This window comes from Ammodytes marinus, assembly GCF_949987685.1.
Source record: "Ammodytes marinus genome assembly, chromosome: 9".
Taxonomy (NCBI): domain Eukaryota; kingdom Metazoa; phylum Chordata; class Actinopteri; order Uranoscopiformes; family Ammodytidae; genus Ammodytes; species Ammodytes marinus.
This window is the reverse complement of record NC_137213.1, coordinates 13,688,664-13,712,321: the sequence shown is the minus strand read 5'-3', so window position 1 is coordinate 13,712,321 and position 23,658 is coordinate 13,688,664. Positions and strand designations below refer to the sequence as shown.

Genomic DNA, 23,658 nt, shown 5'->3' with positions numbered 1-23,658 from the left:
ATAAAGCTTGTTTGACCAGTCATTAGAATCACACTCACATTAAAGAATCTCATATTTTGGTATAAGTTTATTTTCACCACCTATGAAAAGCAATCAGTCAATAACTTATTACAGAGTGGTGATTGTTAGGTCTTACATTGTGGCAGGGTGAATGGGAAAACCTGCAAGGAGAAACCAAGTGAAGCATAGCATTTTAACAGTACAGATGTCAAAGTCTGAAATCAATATCGGCAAAGAACGATGTTCAAAGGCCTGTTGAGTAAACCATCACAGTTAAATCTCAAGTCTTTATTTAACTGCACACAGTTCACTGCGAGGGCAGCCTGTGCTAAACCTGTTCCCCACACTTCCCCTAAAAAAGCATTAAAGAAGATTTGGCAGAAAGAACCTCATCTGTCAATACATTTAAGAACAATTCCAGGAGATGAGGCAAGCACTTAAGAAAAGACCTGAGATTGAACCCAAATTTCCCAGAGGGCCAACAGGTGAACAAGGGCAAGTCTTAACAGTGTTAAGTGAAACTCATAATACATCCGAGAAGATACAAGCCAGAATTTCAAGGACAACAATTTGGCTAGACATTTTTGTTGAGTTTGATTAAATGACGAAAGGAATATCTTGCTTTTATGATATGAGCACCTTATCAAAGGCTTTAAAAAATATACAATGTGTATAAAACATTTAATGAAACTGCAGAGCTAGACTTAAGTCCAGAGAGTGCCTCTCGTCATATCCCCATTTCCAAAAATCCACTATGGTTGAATATTTAAACATTTGTGTTTTACAAGCATCCGTGTTGGGTTACAAAAACAAAACAAAAATTAAGGTCATCAAATCTTTAAAGACACCAGTTGTATTGCACATCTATGCAGACAGTGCTTGGAAATGGCAATTTGTATGCGTGTTGGATGTTGTCTTTGTCTTCTAGGAAATCTTCCACAGCTACTGTTCCTCTTCCAGTATTTCCAGCCGCCGGGGGCCGTACAGTAGAACGTATGCTATATGCCAGTCTCCACCGCCAGACAGTCGCAGGATGTCCTCTGGAGATACCACACTCACCTTGTCATCGTCAAACTTCACCCACTCATCTGACAGAGGGAGGGGAGGAAACAATGAGGTCTTTAACTTATGTGTTCACATTACTTGCCCTGTAATTAGTGGCTGGTATAAGTCATGACAAACATGCTGAATAAAGTGAGTTACCTTCTTTCCTCTTGACCCAGCCCACATAGTGACCGGATGAGCTAGAGCGGCCCTGGTGTGTCAGCACAGCCTGCAGGTCGTAGTAGCCACTGTTGTTGGAGCCAAGGTCTGCAGAAGAAACGGCAGCATTTTACAATTCTTTAAACTTTGGTGCCTTAGTAGCGGAAATGGCAGATCATAATAAGCTTGATATTACAACTTTTGGTAATTGCAACAAGCAATAGTAGCGGCACACACTGAGAAAACAGCTATCCACTTCTTCAACAGAAGATCACCAGCTTAAATGTTAGAAACTTGTCAAATCTAAAACACAAGCCTCTCTCACTATAGAGAACTGACACATTAACTCAGTTTCGTGTCAACATACCATCAGAGAATGAGAAGGGCTCATATTTGACTTCTTTAGCTTTCTCTGTCGTCTTCACCACCTGACGCCAAAAATAAAAGAAAATTGTGAGACACTGCACGGCATTTACCGGTAACTTCAGCGTGCACGGTTGAAAAACAGTACAAAACAATACGTTATAGAGTGGCCTTACCTCTAGCTTCTTGTCCTCAATCTCCTTATACTTTGACCTGATTTTCAGCATTTTCTCCTGGACCTCTGTGGTGCAGAGCTCATAGACATCCAGCATGAGCGGGAACTTGACATCCTTAAAAAAATATATAGTTTAGACTTAGAACTAAATGACCAATTATGGTGAGACAGTATGGTGACTCCTGACAAACCTTAAGGACTTTTGCATTGACGGACTCTTTCTCTTTGTAGTAGAATCGGACCATTTGGACAGTCAAGTAGGCGGGGAGACGACTGAGTTTTGACTACAGAGGGTTTCAGAAGGTAAACACGTTTCAAACAAATTGAAAAAATGGCAATAGGTAATACCATTGATTTAAAACGGGAACAACTTACAGATTTTATATACAGGGCATTTCTATTCAAGGTAGTCGACATTTTTGTGATTTCTTCTTGCAGTCTCTGAAATGATAAAAACAGGCGGAAACATGATTTAAACCTTGTTAACCTGGAGACAAACCACCCAAGTCCTAGTTGTCGTATGCCCGTTATATAGAATTATTTCACTGACTAAACCTGAACAAACAGAAAAAGGTTAGTTTAGTTATAAATATCTAAGCTAACACAGCGGCATGTTCAACTTTTTGAAAATAACATACACTCTTGTTTCAAATGTTCAAAAGTATTCAGTTGCTGGGACATACCAGCCTTAGTCCTGTTGCAAGGTATTTGACTTCCTGGTTGATGAAGCAACTGAGCTGGAGCTGGTTCTCCTTGCCCTTGATTGGCTCCTCATCCTCAGACTCTGTGCATTTCATCCTGAACAGGTGAGTTAAGAAAGAAGCCTGGCAAAGTTACGCCGCAGACGGTTGAAAGATGCAATCGACAAAAAGCACACTGCAAGGATACGTAGTCTCGAATTCTACGCCAAAATACTGGTCGATGAAGTTCTTCTTCGTGGAGGCAGCGCCGGCTCCGGTCTCGGCCTCAGTCTACAGATTAAAAGACAAAAAGTTTGATATGGTATTTGTCGTCCAATATCTTTTCAATTAAATTGGCCTCCGTTCATTCTTAACAACATAAAGTAAAAAAATAAATGTTTACCTCCATGGGAGTCTCTGGCTCTAGTGACTCCAACTTTTGCTGAAGCACTCTCATCATCTGCAGCCAGCACTCATTGGCATCCTTAGAATAAAAAAAACAGTGAGACCATGTGCTGATAAATTTATTCAATGTGTATTAAAAGATTAAGGTACAAGACACATGGAGACTATATAGCCATTTCAGTGATAATAATCGTGGTGAAAGGTTTCTCACCTGCTGCATGTACTGTCCCTGGTCCCCCTTCTCAGCAAACTGTGGGAAGGCCATGTGAAGGAACTGCAGCAAAATAATGGGCGGGAGGCTAGATGAGGTCTTGTCCATGGTCTCATACAAGTCACGAAGGGCTGCGGATGAAAAGATAAATGCATATGTATTTCATAAGTATTAGTGAGTTTAAGACCAATATTTGCCTGTGATTTCAGTAACAAGTCGCTTTGCCTCCTACCTGCTGTGATGTATTGTGATGGAGCATTTGCCCCTGAAGATCGCAGAGCACCTGAGTACCTACAGGGAGACACACAATTTCAGCAAGAGCAAAGCTGCAAAAATGACACAATAGAGGAATGGAAGAAAACATTTAGGGAAAGGCATAAAGCTGTTTTCAGTGCAATGCATTTCAAAGATGTGGACCTACTGCATCAAACACATCGTCTCTTTAAATGTACTCTGTTAGACCCAACAACAACAGGAAACCCACCTTCTGAGAGCAGATTTGAGCTCTGGCACAGAGCGCAGACACTGCACTGTGGCATTCATGTAACAGGTGTTGCCCAGGTTTGTCAGCCCACAAGGCATCTCCAACTGAAAATGACAACAAAGACTGGGATAAGTTCCTCTACAGTTACCAAAGTTATATAAGGACTCAGTCTTACAACATTGAGTTATGAACCAAGCTTAATCGTGCAAGTATTTCCAAAAAGAGACACGTCACTATATGCCTATATGTTCAGCCTATTTCCACTTCAAATGTTCAGTATGGGCCAGTAGGCTTTGGTTGCAAATGCGGTATTTGTCATTATGTGAGATCCTGGCAAATTGAAAACAGACATTGGCAGCAACATTTACCCACACCCAGCGACACACAAACTCATATTGCATTAACAAATAAGCAACAAGACAGCATGATTAACATATTATGATGTTTGATTAGGATATAAACAAAAATTAATGACATCCGGACGGTGTGCGCTATTTAGTCTAGAGCTCAGGCTGTAGTCTCAGAGAATTGTTGTTTAATAGAGAGTTCATGTATTTTGGGGTGAAGAGGAGACGTGATGGCACATAGTAAAGGTTGTTGTGAGAAATAAAAACACTTTGCGTCACTGTGTGGTGCCCCTTTGCACACATGCATGAGCTGTCATTACGTTCCCGTCAGGAGTGCTGTTGATTGAGTGACCTGCGACACCTAGTGGAGAAAGTCCGGAATACCGGTCTGGTGTCAAATTTTTACACCAACCCAACCCTATTGGCCAGTCATTTCATCCACTTCCAATATCATGGATGTTAGTCCTTGATCTATGTATAAACTGTTTCACATTTTATGTTTCAGTTTGTTAAGATAGGTCAAATTCATCTTTAATATACAGGCTTGAATACAGTGCACTAGAGTTTCTATTAGTGCTGAGTATTTACAGAGAGCCATACTGTTGTAAGGGCCTGCTACACATGAAGTAATTCATTTTGTGTAAATATGAAGGAAGAGCTTGCATTGCCAAGCACATTTAATTGGCTGTTCGCTTTCCCTTTAAAATGGAACTAGTGGTGTTCAGTGCACAACAAATATCTAGTTTATTATGCTTTGTACTTGGTAAACATCACATGTTTAACTGGCACCACCAGACTGGAAAATAGCTACCACTATTTGTTTTAGGCATACAGGTAATTTTCAGGCTTCCTCACCGCTGAAGCCAGCTGATCCTCTGTCATGTCCTCTACAAACATGGGCCGGACAGCAGGCTCCTCAGGCAGGGCTTCTGCTGAGCCCATCATCAGCAGAGTCATTCCCTATTACAATAATAGAATAACACAAACACTCACTTAATCGTTTATTAAAAGCTATTTGGTAGTATAGCTCCTTGAAGTAAGAAATGCTTGTTATATACATCAGCATCAACGGAGCTAAAATACTTACGTTCTTCAGTTTAATGCTTCCCCACTCATCATCCTAGAATAAGGACAAGACATTGGATTAGCTTATTATAAAAAAATGTAAGGTTAGAACTGTCTTTATTTTTTATTTCTTCATGTAAAAAAATGCCATGAAAAAGTATATGTGGCCTGCTTGCTCCTACTGAAATTGTAAATCTAAAAATAAAATTCAAAAAGATAGAAGTTTCATTTATGTTATTACTAGTACTCACTGAATTCCTACTAAACACAATCCTCACTAAGTAAGTAGTGCCTTTGTTGTGGACTTTTGCCAAATGTGGATTATTGCACATGTTGCTCTAGTGAATATGTATGACAGCATTTTGGAATACTGCCTAATCCTTAAACAATATAAAAAGCTTCAGAACCCAGTTGGTATTTCCCCCCATGCAACTCAGAACCAGAAGCTTGACTGTTATTGGTATCAGTACCTTCAGAGTGCCTCCCTTCACCATGACCTTCTGTCTGTCTGGCTGAACTCCTGTCAGGGCAAAGAGCTGAGCCTTGAACACCATGGGAGGCTCCTCAGTGTTCAGCTCCACTGCATCAAACTTCTCTTTGCCCCATTTCACATTTACTAAAAAAAAAAGGTGAACACGACACACCCACACGTTAGTCCTCAAAGGGTGAGTGTTAGGAACATAGCCTGTATATAAATGCACCACAATAACTTTGTCAAACTGCTACCATGAATGACACAGCATCTAAATTGGCAACAGGGAAGTGTCGCGTGAAATCAGACAGCAACAGTCCAACTGACTGTCGAGCTAACAGCAGAAAGTGAAAGCAAATATGCAGCGGTTTGCCTGCGAAGTGACACAATAGCTAATAACCACAAACGTATAACTCTCATTTTAAAACTAGCATCCAATACGGAGTGTCATGTCTCCCAAGAAGCTACACCTGCAGTTTGAAGCGTATAAACTGTACACACTAATTAGGCTAACTTGGTTAGCAAGGCTATCTGTGCTAACAAACGGCGTGATTATTAATTTTATCTTGGTGAAAATGAGTCATGTACATCACTAAACATGGCAACAATATCTCTAATATATGCTTTACTGTGCTGATGAACAATGGGTTTAAATCCCCATATAAACCACCCTAATCAATGTTAACTGTTACTCTGCTAAGGCAGCTAGCTGCCACTTAGCGGCAGTAGCTGCTTACTGTATTGTCTCTGATGGCAGTTAGCATAGGCAGCTTCGACAACAAAGACAGTCTGCAACCACACATTACATATGGTTACCACTTCAGGGTAATACTTCCGTATGTTCTGTTGTCCAGAAGTATTGTTTGTTGCTTTAACTCCACAAGTGGGCTAGCAAAGCTGACAAGAATGCCTGCTACCGTTAGCATGCTAACTTCATACTATGCTAAACCTAGCTAAACTAGCATGCTAAGAGTAGTAAACGTTACTGCACTTAAACACGTGTAAAGGTTCGTTTATGTGTAGTCTTTTCCCACTGGCAGTTAATGTTAGGAATTAAGAATGCTTCGTACCTGAAAACACCGGCATCGTTGGCAACCTTTTACTTCCTCAACACTTTGTTTTTTTTCCTGTTTCAATCCACCGGGCGCGAATAAGGAGTTAGCTGGTTCTCAGGCTGAACTTCATTCAAACAGAATGACGCTGCAACAACACGCTGGGAACTTATCGACTCGCTCGGAGATCTGCTAGCCATCATGCATTGCACCCAGACTATCTCCGCCCAGATCATTCTGCCACATAAATGAGTGTTTATGAAATCAGAGTTGCTGAGTTCCATCAGGTAAATGTTCCCACAATATATAAAATCATCCGAGTCTGTGTAATATATCCGTTTTTGAAACAACATAGATGAGAGGAGAGCCCCAAGGCAGACATGAGCTTCTGGACCCCTGAAAACCACCTATTTCATTCAGTATCTGTGTAGCCAGAATTCAACATGGCCCAACCTGGACTGTGTGGTATTTTTTTTTAACACAAATTCATTTATTATGCGACATATAAGCACTAAACTGAAATTGGGACCATCTTAAAACAAGTTCTTGACAAAGCTTCAGGATACGTAAATAAAACCATACCCACCTTAGGGCCTTTAATAGGTCTGTTGATATTGTGCTTTTGTGCATATTTCAATACACATTCTCAATTAAACTAACATAAACTAATAGGCAAACATTAAAACTATAGTGCGTAAATGATGTTGTCCCAATGAGGAATTCTGAGTAACTACAACACTGTCAACACATCTACATGACGTAAGCCTTTGTTGAATGCACTGGGATTGTATACCTTCTGCTGTACGTCCAGTTTTTTTCTTAGAATTAGAATCAACGACTGAAACATTTGATGGGCTCTTCTTGGGATTTCTTCTGAGCACCTGCGCCAGTGGGGGCGACACCAGATTGTAAACAAGAGGGTTTTGTGGTGCTGATAGGCTTGATCAACTTTTTGTCCACTCGTTTGGCGATGGCTTGAATGTAACCAACATTCACTTATATGAAAAATGTACGCACTATAGCTATAAGCCCAGAGTATTGGGGAGCCCTGGGGGGCTGTGTCCCACTTTGTCTGGTTAGTAATTCAGTTTCAGGAAGGACCTATTAGCCTGGCAATACAATTATAAAACCTGTGATGGGTATCTGTAGTGAAAACTAGTATGCAATGAATGATAAAGATATGTTTATTGACATATCCATCAGTGCGGACTCCAATGCAATTAACCATGCAAATTATCCAAGACAAGAGTAGATCATAGTTCCAGTGCTTTTTTTTAACTGAACAAAAAGTTACAAATAAAAAGATTGCGGAGGTATTCCATAATCCTTTTGTCTCGCTCATTATATACACTGTGGGGGTTTGCATTAACGGGACATTACCGTGTTAAGAGAAACAACTTGTAATTGTTAACAATGACAATCATTGACACAGGTAGGCTCGCTTTCGGTACACCATCCCGAAATTTGTCATATGATATGAACCGATTCTTGGGACTCTGTTTTGACACACTAGCTCTATTGCAATGTGTCCATAAAGAGGTAATCTAATATATATATTTTATATACTCAAACCAGAGAAAGGAGTTCCGATAAAACCACAAATGAGTGCGATTTCTTAAAAAATAAACGATGGAAGAGTTAAGATTTGTCTTGTTTTGGAGAAGAGAAAAAAAACAGATATGGCAGTAAAATCAATATCCAAACGTTAAGGCACTAGGTGGGCCAAATGCTACACCTGTTTAGTCTTCTACAAATAATTTACAATTCAAACAGTGCAGTTTTACATTTGTTAACTTAATGTTTTCCTTTTGAACCATTTATCTATGAATCAATGTAAGGCAATACATTACAAAAACAATACAAGAAAAAACAAAAGCAATGTACCAAATAAACAGAATAACAGAATCAAATAAGTTTTATAACTCCTATATGCCATTACAATGGAATATTCCTTATGGCTTGGAGCAATAAAAATATTTATAATAATAAAAATAATGCATAGATTTAAATGATGATCTTGCATGCTCCTCAATCAATACTCAAAACATCTAATACTTTTGTCCCAATACTCTGTCTCAAACCTGATAAGTGACTTGCAGAGTGAAAAGAATGAAGGCAAAAAGGCCAGAACTACTAGATGAAGAAGGCAGTCATTTAAAAAAAAAACTGGAAACAGAAATATGGTTGCATTTACCTCAACTGTTGGTCAGGTGGGCAAAGAAATGAGAACAACAGATTTGATATTTACTTCTTCCACCCCTGAGACAAAACCACTCACTGCAGATCTGCAATCCCTGTATGACAGTACCTTAAACTGAACACATACTTGTTGCAGGAGTCCCAGCAAAAAAAAACACGTTTACCTTCCCATTTCCATCATAACTGTCATTTAATAAGAATGTCTGTGACATTGAGTCCCTCTATCGTTCCACTGTCCATCTTTAGCTCAAGCCGAGTTCGCCACCTTCTGGTAGAAACAGAGAGCTGCAAGTTTGTCGAGTTGGATGACGGCTTTCTCTTCGATGTGGAAAGGTTGGGCGGAGGAGAAGGGGGGGTATCAGGCCTCTTAATGTCCATGATGCCTTGTCTGATGTGTTGCAATTTTCCAGCGCTGGTTATACTTATAGATATAGTTTTTTTCTTTTTAATGAATTTTCTATGTAATACAGGTTTGTCTTTTTTTTTCTTTTTTTTTTGAGGATGAGGAAGGAGGGAAAGTTTAGAGTCCAGAAAAAAATCCAAACGGTTCAGATGGTTAGCTGAAAGACAGAACAGAGACAGGTGTCCAGTAAAAGAAACACACAACATCTTTACCTCGGTTAGTAACCCAGTCTGAGTTGACATACAATAGAAAAGCTGGTTTACACACACACACACACACACACACACACACACACACACACACACACACACACACACACACACACACACACACACACACACACACACACACACACACACACACACACACACACACACACACACACACACACACACACACACACACACACACACACACACACGGCAACACCGTTAACACCTTTGCATCGTTGTTTTACAGGTACTTTTAAAAATCCTTTAAGTGGATCCATTCTAACGAGAGTTGTACAGTGAGTCTATAAGTTAGTTACTAAACCCAACAACACATTAGTGCCAATTAGAGAAATCCCCATGTGTCAACTGGAAAGAGCCCAGGAGTCAACCAACCAACCAACCAACCAGGAAGTGTCTCGAGTTAGAAACACCCAGTAACACAATTAATAAATAGACAAGTTTAAAGCTGCAGAGGGGGAAAAAAATAATAAAGTCTTAAAAAACACTTTCTGAAGAAGTTCCTGTCAACAAGTGCTGGATGTTGTGTCTGCTGCTTGGAGGCTGGACTGCGCTCTGCTACAACACAGGAGACAAACAGCAGGTCACGCCACTCACTTGACTAACAGCTCAGGCCACCAGATGGGGGAAAAAAATAATAGACTTGGGACTTCAGCACGCCCTCACTTAACTGCGTAAAACAATGTTATAGTGTCTAATCTAATTTAAAAACATCTCAAGGGCTTGGCAAAAGGTCACAAATAAGTCAAGTTACCTCAGCTTTCCTGTATTGCTTTTAGGGTTCTTGCGGAAGGACTGGTTTGGTCCAGAGCGAGTGGACATGGAACGAGGTGAGGCTCTGGAGAAGGTGGATGGTGGGGTCTTGGGGATCTTCTTTCCCAGGTGGCCGATCCATTTCTTCTGCTCGTCTTGGGTCATGGCCAGCAGGAGCATGTCCCGGGCAGAGGTTACGTCGTAGTTTACTGCAAGGGGGATGGTGGTACAATGTGTCCCAGGTCAAGAATCAATGCTGACAAACTAACCCTGCATCTCAAAAGTCAACCCGTAAACATGTTTTGCCCAAAGACATTCAGTTTACCATAGTTGAAGACCAAGAAATCAAGTAAATATTTATATATTTTAACTAGATTGTTGACTCCTTGATTAAAAAAGTGACTTGGACAATTAAACACATATCAAAATACTTCAGTCACTATTGACTGACAACCAGTAATTGTTCTAGCTCGACTTTATTGTAAAGTGAGGTATGGGTTGTGGTAGTTTTATGTTTATAAACTGATTGAACTTCATCAAACTTTTAAGGGGCAGCCAAATGAGATATTTTAATAGTTTTTACTTTGGGTGACATTTCCACCAGCAATTGTTTCATGTTATTCCATTGATCAACAGGGGGCAGCAAAATACTAAAATATGCTGCCCTTTCCCAACAAAAACTGGGAAGAGGAAGACTTGTAAACATGCATGTAAAAAATGCCAAGTCATAATTGTCTTAAATTAAGAAAAATAAATTGGCCACACCAATTTTTCATGGTACGGAGGAAATGCATTCACCATGTTTGTTAAAATACAGTAATGTACAATATGCATCTTTGCAAGCAACACTTAAACACAAATATACATTTGAGTTTGATTACAAAAAAAACTCCACAGGGTGCCTTTAAGTTTGAAAGCTGCAAGTTATTCTGAAGCATTTCTGCATTAGGGCCTCAGAATAACCACAAAGTACCTGAAAAAACAACTCTTCCATCTCATATCCACCACGGACAGGACTTTACCTTTGCAAGGAGCAATAACATCCTCCTTTTTGTCGAGGTGGTCCTTGTGGCACTTGACGTGGCAGCGGCGACACTCCAGGGCCGGCGGCGGCTTGAAGACGTGCCACAGCGGCTTGGAGCAGGCCTCACAGTTGGAAGGGAAGTGATAGAGCGTGGGGATGAACTCGTGGCCCTTGTGTGGGAGACAGTTGGTCTTGTCGCCCTGCGGGACCGTCTCCATGTCTGCCTCCTTCCTGCACTCTCCCTCGTTGGCATACAGAATCTGAAGACAAGACGGAGATAAGGTCACGTCAAAAAACAAAATCTGTACTAAAAAAAAAGAAGGCTATTTCGAAAGGCTGAGTACAGACATAAACATTTTGACATCAGAAGTCCAAGCTGAAAGTACATTTGTTTGTGTCCTCCAGGGAAATTTCAGATTCATAAGGCTAAATATTCTTTCTAGACCCCAAAGTTATAAAGTATATATTAAGTTATTCTTCATTGAAGTAGATTTTTAGTTTTAGTCTCAAATGTGTTAAAAATAAGAAAATAATTTCAGTAACTAACATTTATTCAGAATTATTTATTTGAGAATTGTCATCTTTCACCATTGTTGAAAGAAGTCACCCATTTATTTATTTATTTGTTTTTATTCTATATTATTTTTGTTGTCTGACATATCCTCATTTCATGTGTATTTTCTATTGTCTTTGGATTGCCATGTCTGACTGTCTATGCACTTCAGTGTAAATAAAGTTAATTAAAAAAATTCTGTCTTGCAGGACAGGAAGAAGCCTCCAACCTGGAATATCCTCGGAATTTCTTCTGTCTCAGCCCGGTACACGTCTCCTTGTGTGACTGGTCTCACGTGGAACAATTTGCTACAAAATAAAAGCACAATTTTAGCAAGTGCATCAAAAACACTCTTACCTTTACTGTCTTTGGATAACTCATCTTGCAATAGACAAAAAACAAAAAAGACTTACTCGATATCTAGTACCATTGAGGGGTTGGACTGTTCCTTATCTTTGTCGTCATTGTAAAACAGAATCTTCTTACTGCTCACCACCACATACTGCAACAAGCCAGAAGACAATGAGAGGAAGACAGAGATTGCCCTCAAGGGGTTGGCAGCATTCTTCGCCAAACCATAACATACTTCGACACAATACAGGCACGGAGAGGAAACGCCAAATAAACACAACATACCTGCTTCTTCCATCCGTATCGCTTGATATTAGCACGGTTAGGAATGGACAGCCAACCCTCCAATCTAGATTCTGAAAAGCAGCCCAGATGAAAAATAAAAAACAAAAATTACAAATGTATACAATGAACTAAATGCACTGCGGGTAAAACAATGCCATGCAGTGTTCAAACTCAATTCAACTGGGGGGAAAAAAATTCCAAAGTTAAGTGAAGAACATCATAATTGTTTCAGAACACTGAACAAACCCCTAAAGGAGTTCTGCCAGTGTTAATGTTAACTGCACTGGAGCAGGTTATAAGAAATTAGTTTATTTATCCCATGATGCTGCTGCTGCTGCTACTACTACTACTACACACTCCCCGTGCAGGAGGAAAACATATTAGACATCTCCTTCTTTACAGCATGTTAACAGAGCACACAATACTTTATTATTTCAAATTGGGTTAAAAACTCTTATATAGGAGTGATGTAGCAGGAATTGGTATTTATTTTTTCTCATTTACCTTGATACCTCACCGATTTCATAGAAACAACTATGTGCATTGCAGGTTAAATACATTATTTAAATTATAATATTCAAGTGCATGCAGCTGTAAACAAACAAGTTGAACAGGTACAGTGAACTAAGAGGGGCTTGTCTTCTAAATGTGAGGGAGGCCTTGGTGTCCAAACGAGCAGTGTTTCTAGGTGAACATGCCGACAAATCAAAAAACCACACAACAATTAAGAGTGTTAAGTGTTTGAAACACACAGTGCAATGAATTAAAAACTGCCTTTTTTGGTTTCAAGACATGTTTTGAAAGGTGCTGAGTGTGAGGGGGTAAACCTCACACAGGGTGTAGTCTAGTATGTATCCATGTGATTTGGTTACTTTATCATTAGAGCTGGCTTGAGAGACATTAAGCAAATTCACTGCCAGCATCGTTGCTCAATGTACCCATTAAAGTTAGTCTTATATATTTTGTGGGTCGGACGAGTTTGACAATTTTGGAAAGATATTATTCTCTCCACTCCATCAGGCGTCTTTCAAAAGTGTTTACCCCACAACAGAGATGGGCTTTGCCACCTCTGGCAAAATAATACTTCAGAAAAATCAGGGGACAAAAAGACAAAAACACACAGCAGCTGCAGCGCAGGCCAGGCAAGACGGGCTCGGCCACTCAGTTACTCACAGAGGGAAAGGAATAGAAGTTACAAAGATAAGAAGAGCAAGGAGAACCAGCTGGACATGAGGGAAATAAAGAGAGAATTATTTAACCGAAGACACCAGCATATATGACAAACAGAAATACAATGTTTGTTCATTTAGATGTGTTAGAGACTGCCTCAGCCTCTTTCTCCTTAATGTACTTAACCCATTGATGACTATGGCAGTCTAAGATGCATGTCCTTAATGCCTGAGGGTTTTCTGAAAAAATTGTATGAATTGTCAACGTCTACCAAAACCTTAATATCTAAGCCTGTGTAGCACATAGAAACATGAAATAAAATACATTTAAAAGGTAAGGTTCGCAGGTTTTATTTAAACATGCTCCCTTAGCGCTTACAAACCAACACATTTTTCTAAAAATCGGCAAAATTAGATGGGGGAGGAAAAAAAAGAATCAATAATATAAAATATTTAAAAATAATGTGCTAAATGAGGTTACAATCCTGCTTCCTTTTAGCATGGATAGTAGTGACTGAGTGTGCAGTGGAGAGATAAAGATAGACAGATATAGGAAGGAGGAGATAGTTTTATTTTATTATTTAGTTTAATTATCACTGGCACAATAAATCCGACTTCTTAGTACAGCTGGAACGCAGACTGACCCACACTGTCGGAAACCGATCAGCTGGTCCAAACGGCTGTACACCACGGAGATGAAAACGAAACTGAAACTTAACTATCGCCTGGCTGGGCTGAATTTGAGTTGGAGCAGCAAAATATAGCCTAAATTCATATATTGTTAATAAATAGATACAATGTGTTGTGTGATTTTCGTCAGTAGTCTATAGTAGACCTAGATTCTGCGCTCCGAACGCCACTAACTGTTCTGTAATACACTATCGCAGATTTTTTTTTATTGTTTTTATTTATTTTTTAGATTGACGTTATTTTCGGCAAACCGCACAACTTTTGGGTGGTCACGTGGTCTTAAAAAATCAACAAAACCCACCTTATGTGTATTTGAACCAATGACGGTGCATTATATGCTGTGCGCACCATGAAAATTAGATAAAGTAACAATGCTGCGCTATGCAGCATCAGGCAGGAGATACAATGTGGCGTCGCGCAGCAGCCGTCATCAATGGGTTAACTCCAAACCACAAGCTGTTCAATGGACAAAAGTGGTTTGAATATGGTAAAATGCCAAGTACCAAAAAAACAAAAAGGTCTCTGTTGCTTTCTGTCTAATGACAACATGATTCAAAGAGCATATCTCATACAGTTGGCAGGTTACCTTTTGCATCCACCAGGTCTAACATTTCTAAGAACAGTCAGTGTTTCCCCCAGCGCTTTATGGCTAAGGCTTAGCAACGCAAGCCCCCTGCCTTGACTACCGACAGACCCCCTAACCCTAACCCTTATTTTCTGAATTTTCAATGCTGCTTTATTTTTATGTTTTAAATTGGGAAATACATGTTCCAAAACGACTAATAACCTCTGTCTTTAAAAATAAATCAAGCAAGTAGGCTCAAAATAACCATTAATGAATTATAGGCTATTGCATCACAGTAGGCCTATTGTCCACAATAATCGCACAACAAACCCCCATCCAAAAAGGAACTTTAAAAAGTTGAATTTGCACTTTGATGTGCATACACATGTTAAGTGTATGGTCCATTATTTGTATGTAGTATGTCTGCATGGTATTGCACCAAAACAGTAGAAGTTTCCTTTAATTGTGCTTTGTACTGTCTGCATGTTTGCACAAAATGTGTACCTGCACATAGCAAACAAAATTGCACAACTGTAAGGTCAGTGTCTGTTGTATTTTTGTATTCAAATAAGCAGTTGTTTATTTCGTTACTGCACATTGGCATCTTTGTAGCCTGGTCCAACCAGACCATCATACTTCATTTCATTTGTACAGAAGGTCTGGAAGTGCTGCAATTGGCAAACGTTCACTCACTTGGAGGCGGGTGTCTGTTGAAGTTTAAAACTATCTGTTTAAAACTGGATCTGCCCAGTGCCACTCTGGATTAGCCAACCAATCGCATCACGTTTGGTCAGACGTACTGTATGTCATGAGCCGGCTTCTGACTGTGCGTTTCAGTTGTACAGGGAGCTCGGCAATTTCCGACTTCACTACATATCTATACATGGCAACGGTAACTTGCTAGAACCTAATGTTTAGTTATTTAGATGAGAAAGGTTGCAGACGTCCATACTTTCCCGAGCACTGGAATACAGACAGGTCGGAACTCGGAACTACCAAGTCGGAAATCTCCTTCTTCCGAGTATAAAGGAACGCAGCATTCAACTGAAACTGGAGCGCGACTTTGACGTCATCGTTCTCAGTTACTCGCTCTGTTCGCTGATTGGATAACCAAAAATTTGGACGAGCAGATTCCATGAACACACCCCACCCCAAGACTGACTACTGAAGTGAAATTAAAATTGAGCGGAAGAAGGTAGGCGGGCGGAGCCAGGCTAGCATCTTTGTGCAAAATACCGCCAACATTTTCCACGCCTCCCATGTCCCTGGACAGTGACCATCTCGACATTTTCTGGGGAAAACACTGAACAGTAATCCAATACTTAACGTATTTCTACTAAATTTCCCACACTATTTAGATATTTACAAGTTGATTTGGAAACTTTTTTCAGACTTCAGTCACCGTGGTATCCTGCGATTGGGACTTGAGTTTCTTATGCACAGTGAAAACAGGAGCAGAGTACAGTTAGGCTGTTTGGTGACCTTACCTGCTAGGTTGCTGTCTGTCTCGTCTGTCTGCAAACTGGCGACACTAGTGATATCCATCCGCAGTTGCAGGTCGTTGAGTTTCCCCCGGAGCTGCTCGATGTCGCTCTCCTTGCTGTCCAGTTGCATTTGAAGCTCGTTGCGATACGTGCATTCCTCTGACAGTTGCTGTTAAAAAAAAAAAAAAAAAGAAAATCAGGGAAATTTGGGTTGAAAAAAATAATTTTACTTTTTATTAGATTTGGTTTAGAGGGCTTAAAGCCTCTGCAAACCTGGTTTAAAATAGTAAAAATCAATATATGATCTCAAAGATGGGTGTCTCAAAAAGCTTTAACAAAATCTGAATCTGATAGAAAATTAATGTTCATCAATATTATGAAAGTGTCTAGAACGCTTACCAGGACTGTGTGGGCAATGGCTGTATCAAAACGCTCTCCATGTTCTCTGCCCGAACAATGACAGTCATTGTTCGGGCAGAGAACTGCCGTGATTGGTTCAAAAATACTTAATTTATCGTAAGAACCAGAGCACAGCCCGGCCTGATACTTATACATCATAAGAACTAGAGCATTGATAAATGTGCATCACTCCTTTCGGATGCTTACTTAGCATTTCTCTAACTCCCCAAATTACAAAGTTAGAAGGATTTTGTGGATTTGGGTTTACAGGGGCTTTGAGTATCCTGATACTTATGTGACTTACCGCCTGCATCTCGCTCAACTCTTTCTGGTACTTGATGGCCATGTGGTTAAACTTCTCCTTCTCCTGGTTCAGTTCCAGCTGAAGCTTGCGGTTCTCCTTCTCCTTCTTGCGCAGGTCGGCCGTGCTGCCCTTCTTCTTCTGGTCCAGCTTCATGTCCTTGCGGTTCATGATCTCTGCCAGCTTGTTCACGGCCTGAAAAGCGGAGGTATGAACATAAGTTAAATTGCTTTATTTGTCAATTAACACAAGGCCACATTGACATTTATCTTTTTGCATAGATCCCTCCCACACCGAACTCAACAGCCACAGGTGCAGTGCCCCTGGAGCAGTTTTGCGCTAAGGTGCCTTGCTCAAGAACACAATGGTAAGAGAGGGTGGGCACCGTAGATGTAATAACATTAATATTAGTTGGGAAAGCATGTGCAACCATTCTGTGCTTGTACGACTTGTGTCCGCAAATATCTTCTCAATGAAAAAAATAGCATATTAACCTGAGTCTTGAGTGTGCGCTCTGTGTTGAGGATCTTCTCGTAGTTGGCCTTGATTGTACTTGTGATCTCTTCCTTCTGAGCGACATATTCTGTCAAGAAAAAAGAAAATGTCGCTAGTACATCGAGCTAAATATAATATAGCAAAGAGACAGCATAGGTCAGGGAAGGGACAGTACCTTCCTCCTGAGATTGAAGCTTCTCATTTAACTCAGCCTTCTCCTTGCTGAGGTTCTCCACATCTTTGGTCAGAGTTTTATTGGAATCCTCAAGCTGCGAGACAAAAATTCAATATCATTGACTTTTTCCACCTCACTAAATGTACAAGTTACTATACACTGTTGAGGGGGGATAATACAGCAGTTTTTGGGTAGGAAAAAAAAATGCAGGGATTTGCTCACCCGTGCAATAGTAGCCTCCTTTTCCACAACCTCCTGCTTATGTCTAGTCCCTGCCTTCTTGTTCTCCTGGCTGAGCTCAAAGTACTGTTCCTCCTGAAGTGCCCGGGCAAGCTGCTCCGATTCAGCCTTTGTCACTGTCAAGTCCAGCTGGGCAGACAGGGAGTCCCTTTGTGCGGAAACAAAAACACATGTAAGTGTCACTCACTCACAACGAATCAAACCATTAACCGATAATCAATGTTTGTGTGTGGTTATAACAATACATTAAGGGCCGGTTTCACAGACATGGATTAAGCCTAGTTCTGGACTAAATTGTACTTTCAATGGACAATCTCCATTCAAAATTCCATTTAGTCCAGGACTAGGCTTAATCCATGTCTGTGAAACTGGCCCATAGAGTTTTAGTCTCTCACCTTTCACCGCACAAATCCTGCACCTTCTTGTGAGCGTCTTGTACCTGCCGGTTCCTTTCTTCAATCTCCTCTTTTAGTTCCTTGACCTGAGTTTTGTAAAGCGTCTGGAGAGAGCGGAGAGACAGATAGCTTTAGCATGTGGCGTTCACGCTAAATAAAAGAGGACAGAGACAATGCGAGACTTAATACTTACAGAAAAATACTGTTCGGCCTCAAGCTGGTCCTGAAGTTCCCTCATCTGTCCCTCGTTGCCTCTGTATTGTCTGGGAACACATCAAGCAGATACATTAGGAACGATCATGAAGAGATTCTCTATCTAGATAATTGTATAGTCACAAGTTGGAGCACTTTCCAAGCAACACTCTTCAGGAATGAGGGAAAGAGAGCCAGCCTCTAAAGCCCCCCCTCCTCCTGTAGTAGTAAAATATAACTAGCAACACTGGCTGCAGCACTAGCCAGAAGATTACAACAATGAAGTGGATAGAGCTGGACCCGGAGTAAAGCCTAATACTTTGTTGTTAACATTGTCAGAGAACCGCTTTGGCAGTCACCCTCTAAGCTGGAATAATAGCACTTGTTTGGGAAAAGCAGGCAATTGTATGGCAATTTACACATTGACTTCTTAAGAGCATTACTGGCAAGTGTAGTAGTATCAGAAAGTCAGAGCTACTGGCTGCAGCTACAGCCAGATGGTTTCAGTGTATAAATAAATAACACTGGACAGGATATCTGAATGTTGAATAAGTATGAATATATATGAATGGGATTAAAAAGTTGAATGTTTGAGTAAATCTTAAACGTTCCAATTTTTCAGGAAAACAATAATTTTATATGCTAATTTTCCAAGTTTGTATCCTTATTACTATTTGGTTTATTTAAGCACATTACACGAGGACAAAGAAAACAAACTAACTAAATCAATTAAAAAATTGTCAATTCTAGTGCAGTACTCACTTGGTCAGCTGTGCTAGCTGGAACTCCAGCGAGCGTTTACTCTCTAGTGCCGTGTTGGTCTCCTGTTTGAGCTGCTTCTCTGAACAGCGAAGGCGATCCACGTCCTGCATGCGGCCCTTCAGCTCGCTCTGAGCCTGCACACGCTTGCTCGACTCGTGTTCTGCCTGTATCCGCAGATTCTTCACCTGGAGAAGGGAAGAAAACATGAGGGGGTGAGACATTAGACACGCAGGAAGGCAAAAGATCTTTGATAGAGCTGTATATTTACTGCCAAAAGAAAGAAAGAAAGAAAGAAAGAAAGAAAGAAAGAAAGAAAGAAAGAAAGAAAGAAAGAAAGAAAGAAAGAAAGAAAGAAAGAAAGAAAGAAAGAAAGAAAGAAAGAAAGAAAGAAAGAAAGAAAAAGAGAGAGAGAGAGAGAGAGAGATTACTCACCTCATCTTCCAGACGTTCTTTTTGCTTCATCAGCTGCTCCATCTTCTGCACAGACTGCTTGAGGTCAAACTCTAACATGGAGCACTGCTTCTCCACCTCCACTACACGGCTCTCTGCTCGCATCCGCGCTACGTTCTCCTCGGACATCTTCTGCTTAACAGCTGAATGGAGGACAGCAACAACATAACAGTCATTCCTTGTTCTACTGCCGACAGTATTTTAAGTCAAACAAAAACGTGCTGAATCCACGCTGAACAATCAATCCGGCCAATATTTTTACCAATTCTAACAGCTTATACATATATACTGTATATGCAATAACTATACGGAGTAATGGAGGGAAAGAAACAGCAAGAACCTTGTGTGTGTGTTCTGATCATTTAGCAATGTGAGAGTATCAGTTGAATACATGTGACAGAGCTGGATTAACAAATAATCAGATTGTCAGCTTGTAATGCACATTTTCTGACAGTTTTTTCTAAATTTTTCAACTATTTGGGGATACTCTGAGATGTATCTTTTCCAATAGGACTTGTTCTCTATAAATTACATTGAACAGTGTTGTCCTGGTAAGCAAATTTTGCGAAAGAGACCTGGAGTCTATCCCAGCAAGTTACTAGGTGAAAGGCAAGAAATCACCTGGCATCAATCATTCTATTGTAAAAAACTGCTTTAGTTTAGAGTCCAGAGAAGTTCAAGTAGGGCTCAAGAAAAAAAAAAAGGGCAAACACAACAGGCCAAGTTGAAAAACAGTGGGGCAGGGCATGCTCTGACAGAGTACTGGCATACCATTCGTGGCAGCTGATTTGGCTTCTTCAATGGACTCGTATTTGTCAGTGAGCTGTGCCCGCGTCACCCTGTGCTCCGTCTGTTCCTGCTCCAGACGCTGCTGCAAGGCCTTTAGTTTGTAGTTCAGGTCTATCTCCAGGTTGTTCTTCTCCTGTTGGGAGGGGGAACGGCCAAGCAAAACAGCATGAAGCCAGTTCAACACACATCATCATATACACATAACAGCAATTCCTAAAAGTCTACACCGTGAAAGCCCTTACGAATATGAACAGGCGCTACTAGTACTTAAAGGTGTATATACCTTCTCCAGGTTATTGCTCCTCTCCTGGGCCTGTTTGCGTTCTGCCTCGGCTTTGGTGAGGCTGAGCTTCAAGCTTTTGTTGTCCTCTTGCAGCCCTGCCATCCGCGCTGAGAACAGGAGGATAAAGACAAAAAAAGGTCACCATAATGCTTATGATATGATGCTAGTATTTTCTTTGCAAAACCTGTATAACAACAGTTCAGATAACTGATCACTTTGAATGTATCTAACAATGTCTTCTTGTCTTCTTTACACTATTTCCATGAATTTCATTGGCTTGTTTCCATGAAAAGGTTACTGGCTGACAGATAGGTCAGAGACTGATTTGACTGCTATGGGCATATTTTTATCCACGACACCAGTGGGAGAGTATTGGGATAAACATTAAACCATTTTATTTTTTAATATAAAAAAAAGCTTAATTTGGACATTCTTCATTTTGGATTGTCAATAGTCAGTGTGGTGTGGTCACCTTGCAGCTCGCTGATCTCCTCAGAGTCCTGGCTGTAGTTCCTCCTCTCAGAGTCCAGGGTGCTCTGCAGCAGCAGCAGCTCCTTCTCCAGCGCGGCCTTGTCCCCGTCGGCCCCGCGGCTCCTCTCCTGCAGCTCTCGGTTCAGGCTCTCCAGCTGGCTCATGGACTTGGCCATCTCCGTGTGGCTCTTCCTGAGCCTCGCCGCCGTGTCCGACTCAGCTCGCAGCAGGTCATTGGCCTCTTCCAGCTGTCAATCAAACACAGGCGGGAAACATGTTAAGTTAAAGTGCTGTCCTTCACTTGTTCAGACTGTACAGTATGTGTGTGTGTGCACATGTGTGTATACTGTATATACCTGATTCTGCAGCTGGACAATCTTATCATTGGAGGCCTGAGAGTTCTGGCTGATCTTCCTCATATCTTCAAGCTGCTCTTTTAAAGTTGACACTGAAGAGAATGACAAACCAAAGAGCATATGGGGAACCAATTACGCAGGGTTTCATTTAAGCACCTATTTATTTATAAAAAAAACATTCTGACTTTTCCATATTAAAATCCAAAGTCTTCAATTAGGCTTAGCGCTTGTCTTCTGTTGCCAATCAGTGGCAAAGTCAGAGAGACCATGTGGATGGTTTAAAAGTGAACTTGATCTGTAGTTGGCGAGTGAACAGGGGGTCATACCAGGATACTGGGAAATCCATTTGCGGCACACTTAGTCTTAACAAGATCAAATGATAGTGAGAGGGAGGATGAATGCACTAACTCAGATACCGGCTGCATCCCCGCTTCACTCTACAATGACACTTGACTTCTGTCTGAATACGTTAGAATATGTCATCTTTACCTTCATTCTCCAGATTGCGTCTCCTCTCCGCTTCCTGGTCGGCTTTTCTTTGGTACTCGGTGAATCTGTGCTGCATCATGATCTTGTCTTTCTCCAGCAGTGACATGCCGGCCTCTGAGCTCTTCCTCAGGTTTGCCTGTGTTTTTTTTTTCATATGCATATTAACAATTAATTGCAGTTAAAGCAGCAAACATCCTAAATGTATAAACTGTCCGTTAAGAGAAACGCTGAGATAAAATAAAAATGGGTCAGCATTTTTAACCTCTTCATCCAGTTCTTTGAGGATCTTGTCGATCTTGGTGTTTGACGTCCTGGGCGAGAACAGAATTTGAGAGAAAGTTACACAACTACATTGGATTCCTTTATAATAAGAATAATAAGTTACTGTCAAATTAAAATCTCATGCACACTGCTGTGTACAAAAGTCTGTTTTACCCTTTAGAAAACAATCAAGTACGCTTATGCAACCAAGGGGCAGAGAAGACAGTGTCATAAGGCATCTTAAACTTTATTACTTTATTAAGAAGTGCATGTGCAACCTCTATCTACAATGCTGTTGTCACTACTTGAACAATGCAAGGAGCTACTTTCTTCTGGCTGGATTAATGTTCTGTTCCATACCTGCATTTCTGCTCCAACTCGTCCTTCAGCTGCATCTCACTGTGGAGCTGCTCCTCCAATTGGTAGATCCTTTTCTGCAGGTTTTCCAGCTAAACAGAAACACACAATTAAATGAATGAATTAGGTCTGCATTGATAAGACATTATTGACGATGCCTGCATTAAAGGGATTTGAAGACATGAGAGGAGAGGGAAGATTGGCAGATTTTTTATCATATCTCCAAGTTGTTTTCTTTTCTTTCTGTAGCCGTCTACTCACATGACTCTTGTCTTCCTTTGTGGAGCTGCTGCGTTTGTCGCAGGTCTTTGTGGCGGTTGAGGACCTGCGCAAAAGGCTGGAAAGAGAGAAAATGTTTAATTATTGAAATATAACCACAACAATTATATTAAAATTAAAACTAATAACTCTCTTTTTCTCCACATAAGTATGGCAGACGGCAATGTTATGAATTATTAAAGAATTTACAAGCAAGCAGAGGATTTATTATATCTGGGTCACTTGTCAAACAATGTCTACTACGACAAATTGATTTATACTGTGAAAGCAGTGAAATTCTAAGGGTTGTAATTGAAGACATGCTTCACACTTTGTTGTTGAAATCTAACCAACAAGTCCGCACGTGATCATGAAAACAGTATTACAACAGTAGGCAGACTTAGGGCTGCTCGATTATGGCAAAAATGATAATCACGATTATTTTGATTGATATTGTAATCACGATTATTAAAGACAATTATTCACTGTAGGGATGCCCCAAAATGAAAATTCTGTAAATTCTTTCAACATTGCATAAATTAAACTCCTAAATGTGCTCCTACAACTAAAAAGCCACCCTAAATAAATAAACAGTGAAACCTTCCAATCTAAGAGTAACATTTATATTTGACTAGGGATGTGATTGTGAACAACTCATTTATTTGCACGTTGAGGAGGTATGAATCTACAAAAAGATCAACTCATTGCCTTTTTTTATTACAGTGCAGGTTCAGGGTTCGACATAACGTATAGCCCGATGGCCCGGGGCCAGTAAAATCATATGCAGGGCAAGTTGATTGGCCAGTCACTGTCCCGCCCGGG

At 40.5% G+C, this 23,658-nt stretch overlaps 2 protein-coding genes across 4 annotated transcripts in view; both read right to left on the bottom strand.

Moving 5' to 3' along the window:
• Nucleotides 1-52: 52 nt before the first annotated feature.
• Nucleotides 53-6,596, bottom strand: usp14 (ubiquitin specific peptidase 14 (tRNA-guanine transglycosylase)). 2 transcript variants are annotated; one of them, XM_080033752.1, is made up of 16 exons: nt 6,476-6,596; nt 5,404-5,549; nt 4,956-4,988; nt 4,724-4,828; nt 3,522-3,625; nt 3,270-3,328; nt 3,038-3,168; nt 2,825-2,905; nt 2,630-2,712; nt 2,425-2,539; nt 2,117-2,182; nt 1,933-2,025; nt 1,743-1,856; nt 1,571-1,631; nt 1,204-1,311; nt 53-1,088 (listed from the first exon to the last, which is right to left on the bottom strand). In XM_080033752.1, exons 1-16 carry the CDS (start codon nt 6,489-6,491, stop codon nt 943-945), a joined length of 1,461 nt encoding a protein of 486 aa, XP_079889878.1. In that variant the 5' UTR covers nt 6,492-6,596; the 3' UTR covers nt 53-942. The 2 variants fall into 2 exon arrangements, with proteins under 2 accessions (XP_079889878.1, XP_079889877.1); XM_080033751.1 differs by having other exon boundaries at nt 1,571-1,856.
• Nucleotides 6,597-7,660: 1,064 nt separating this feature from the next.
• rock1 (Rho-associated, coiled-coil containing protein kinase 1) overlaps nt 7,661-23,658 on the bottom strand; it is a 40,145-nt gene continuing 24,147 nt past the window's right edge. The window contains exons 11-33 of one of the 2 annotated variants that reach the window (XM_080034371.1): nt 22,840-22,915; nt 22,582-22,670; nt 22,223-22,271; nt 21,961-22,096; nt 21,472-21,563; nt 21,117-21,363; nt 20,645-20,751; nt 20,344-20,494; nt 19,555-19,715; nt 19,123-19,307; nt 18,362-18,431; nt 18,169-18,272; nt 17,756-17,921; nt 17,534-17,627; nt 17,358-17,446; nt 16,867-17,058; nt 16,167-16,332; nt 12,256-12,326; nt 12,033-12,121; nt 11,849-11,927; nt 11,065-11,326; nt 10,044-10,251; nt 7,661-9,847 (exon numbers count right to left, since the gene is read on the bottom strand). In XM_080034371.1, coding sequence (XP_079890497.1) covers nt 9,796-9,847; nt 10,044-10,251; nt 11,065-11,326; nt 11,849-11,927; nt 12,033-12,121; nt 12,256-12,326; nt 16,167-16,332; nt 16,867-17,058; nt 17,358-17,446; nt 17,534-17,627; nt 17,756-17,921; nt 18,169-18,272; nt 18,362-18,431; nt 19,123-19,307; nt 19,555-19,715; nt 20,344-20,494; nt 20,645-20,751; nt 21,117-21,363; nt 21,472-21,563; nt 21,961-22,096; nt 22,223-22,271; nt 22,582-22,670; nt 22,840-22,915 — 2,935 coding nt within the window. In that variant the 3' untranslated portion in view covers nt 7,661-9,795. The remainder of the gene's footprint in view (nt 9,848-10,043; nt 10,252-11,064; nt 11,327-11,848; nt 11,928-12,032; nt 12,122-12,255; nt 12,327-16,166; nt 16,333-16,866; nt 17,059-17,357; nt 17,447-17,533; nt 17,628-17,755; nt 17,922-18,168; nt 18,273-18,361; nt 18,432-19,122; nt 19,308-19,554; nt 19,716-20,343; nt 20,495-20,644; nt 20,752-21,116; nt 21,364-21,471; nt 21,564-21,960; nt 22,097-22,222; nt 22,272-22,581; nt 22,671-22,839; nt 22,916-23,658) is intronic. The other variant, XM_080034372.1, reaches the window with a different exon arrangement.

Bases quoted from the DNA above. Each gene is read 5' to 3' on its own strand.
- usp14 (XM_080033751.1), bottom strand. The intron at 4,989-5,403 runs GTACTGATACCA...TCCTTATTCTAG, and splicing joins TGAAGGGAGGCACTCTGAAG to GATGATGAGTGGGGAAGCAT. The intron at 3,169-3,269 runs GTAGGAGGCAAA...TTTCATCCGCAG, and splicing joins ATCACAATACATCACAGCAG to CCCTTCGTGACTTGTATGAG.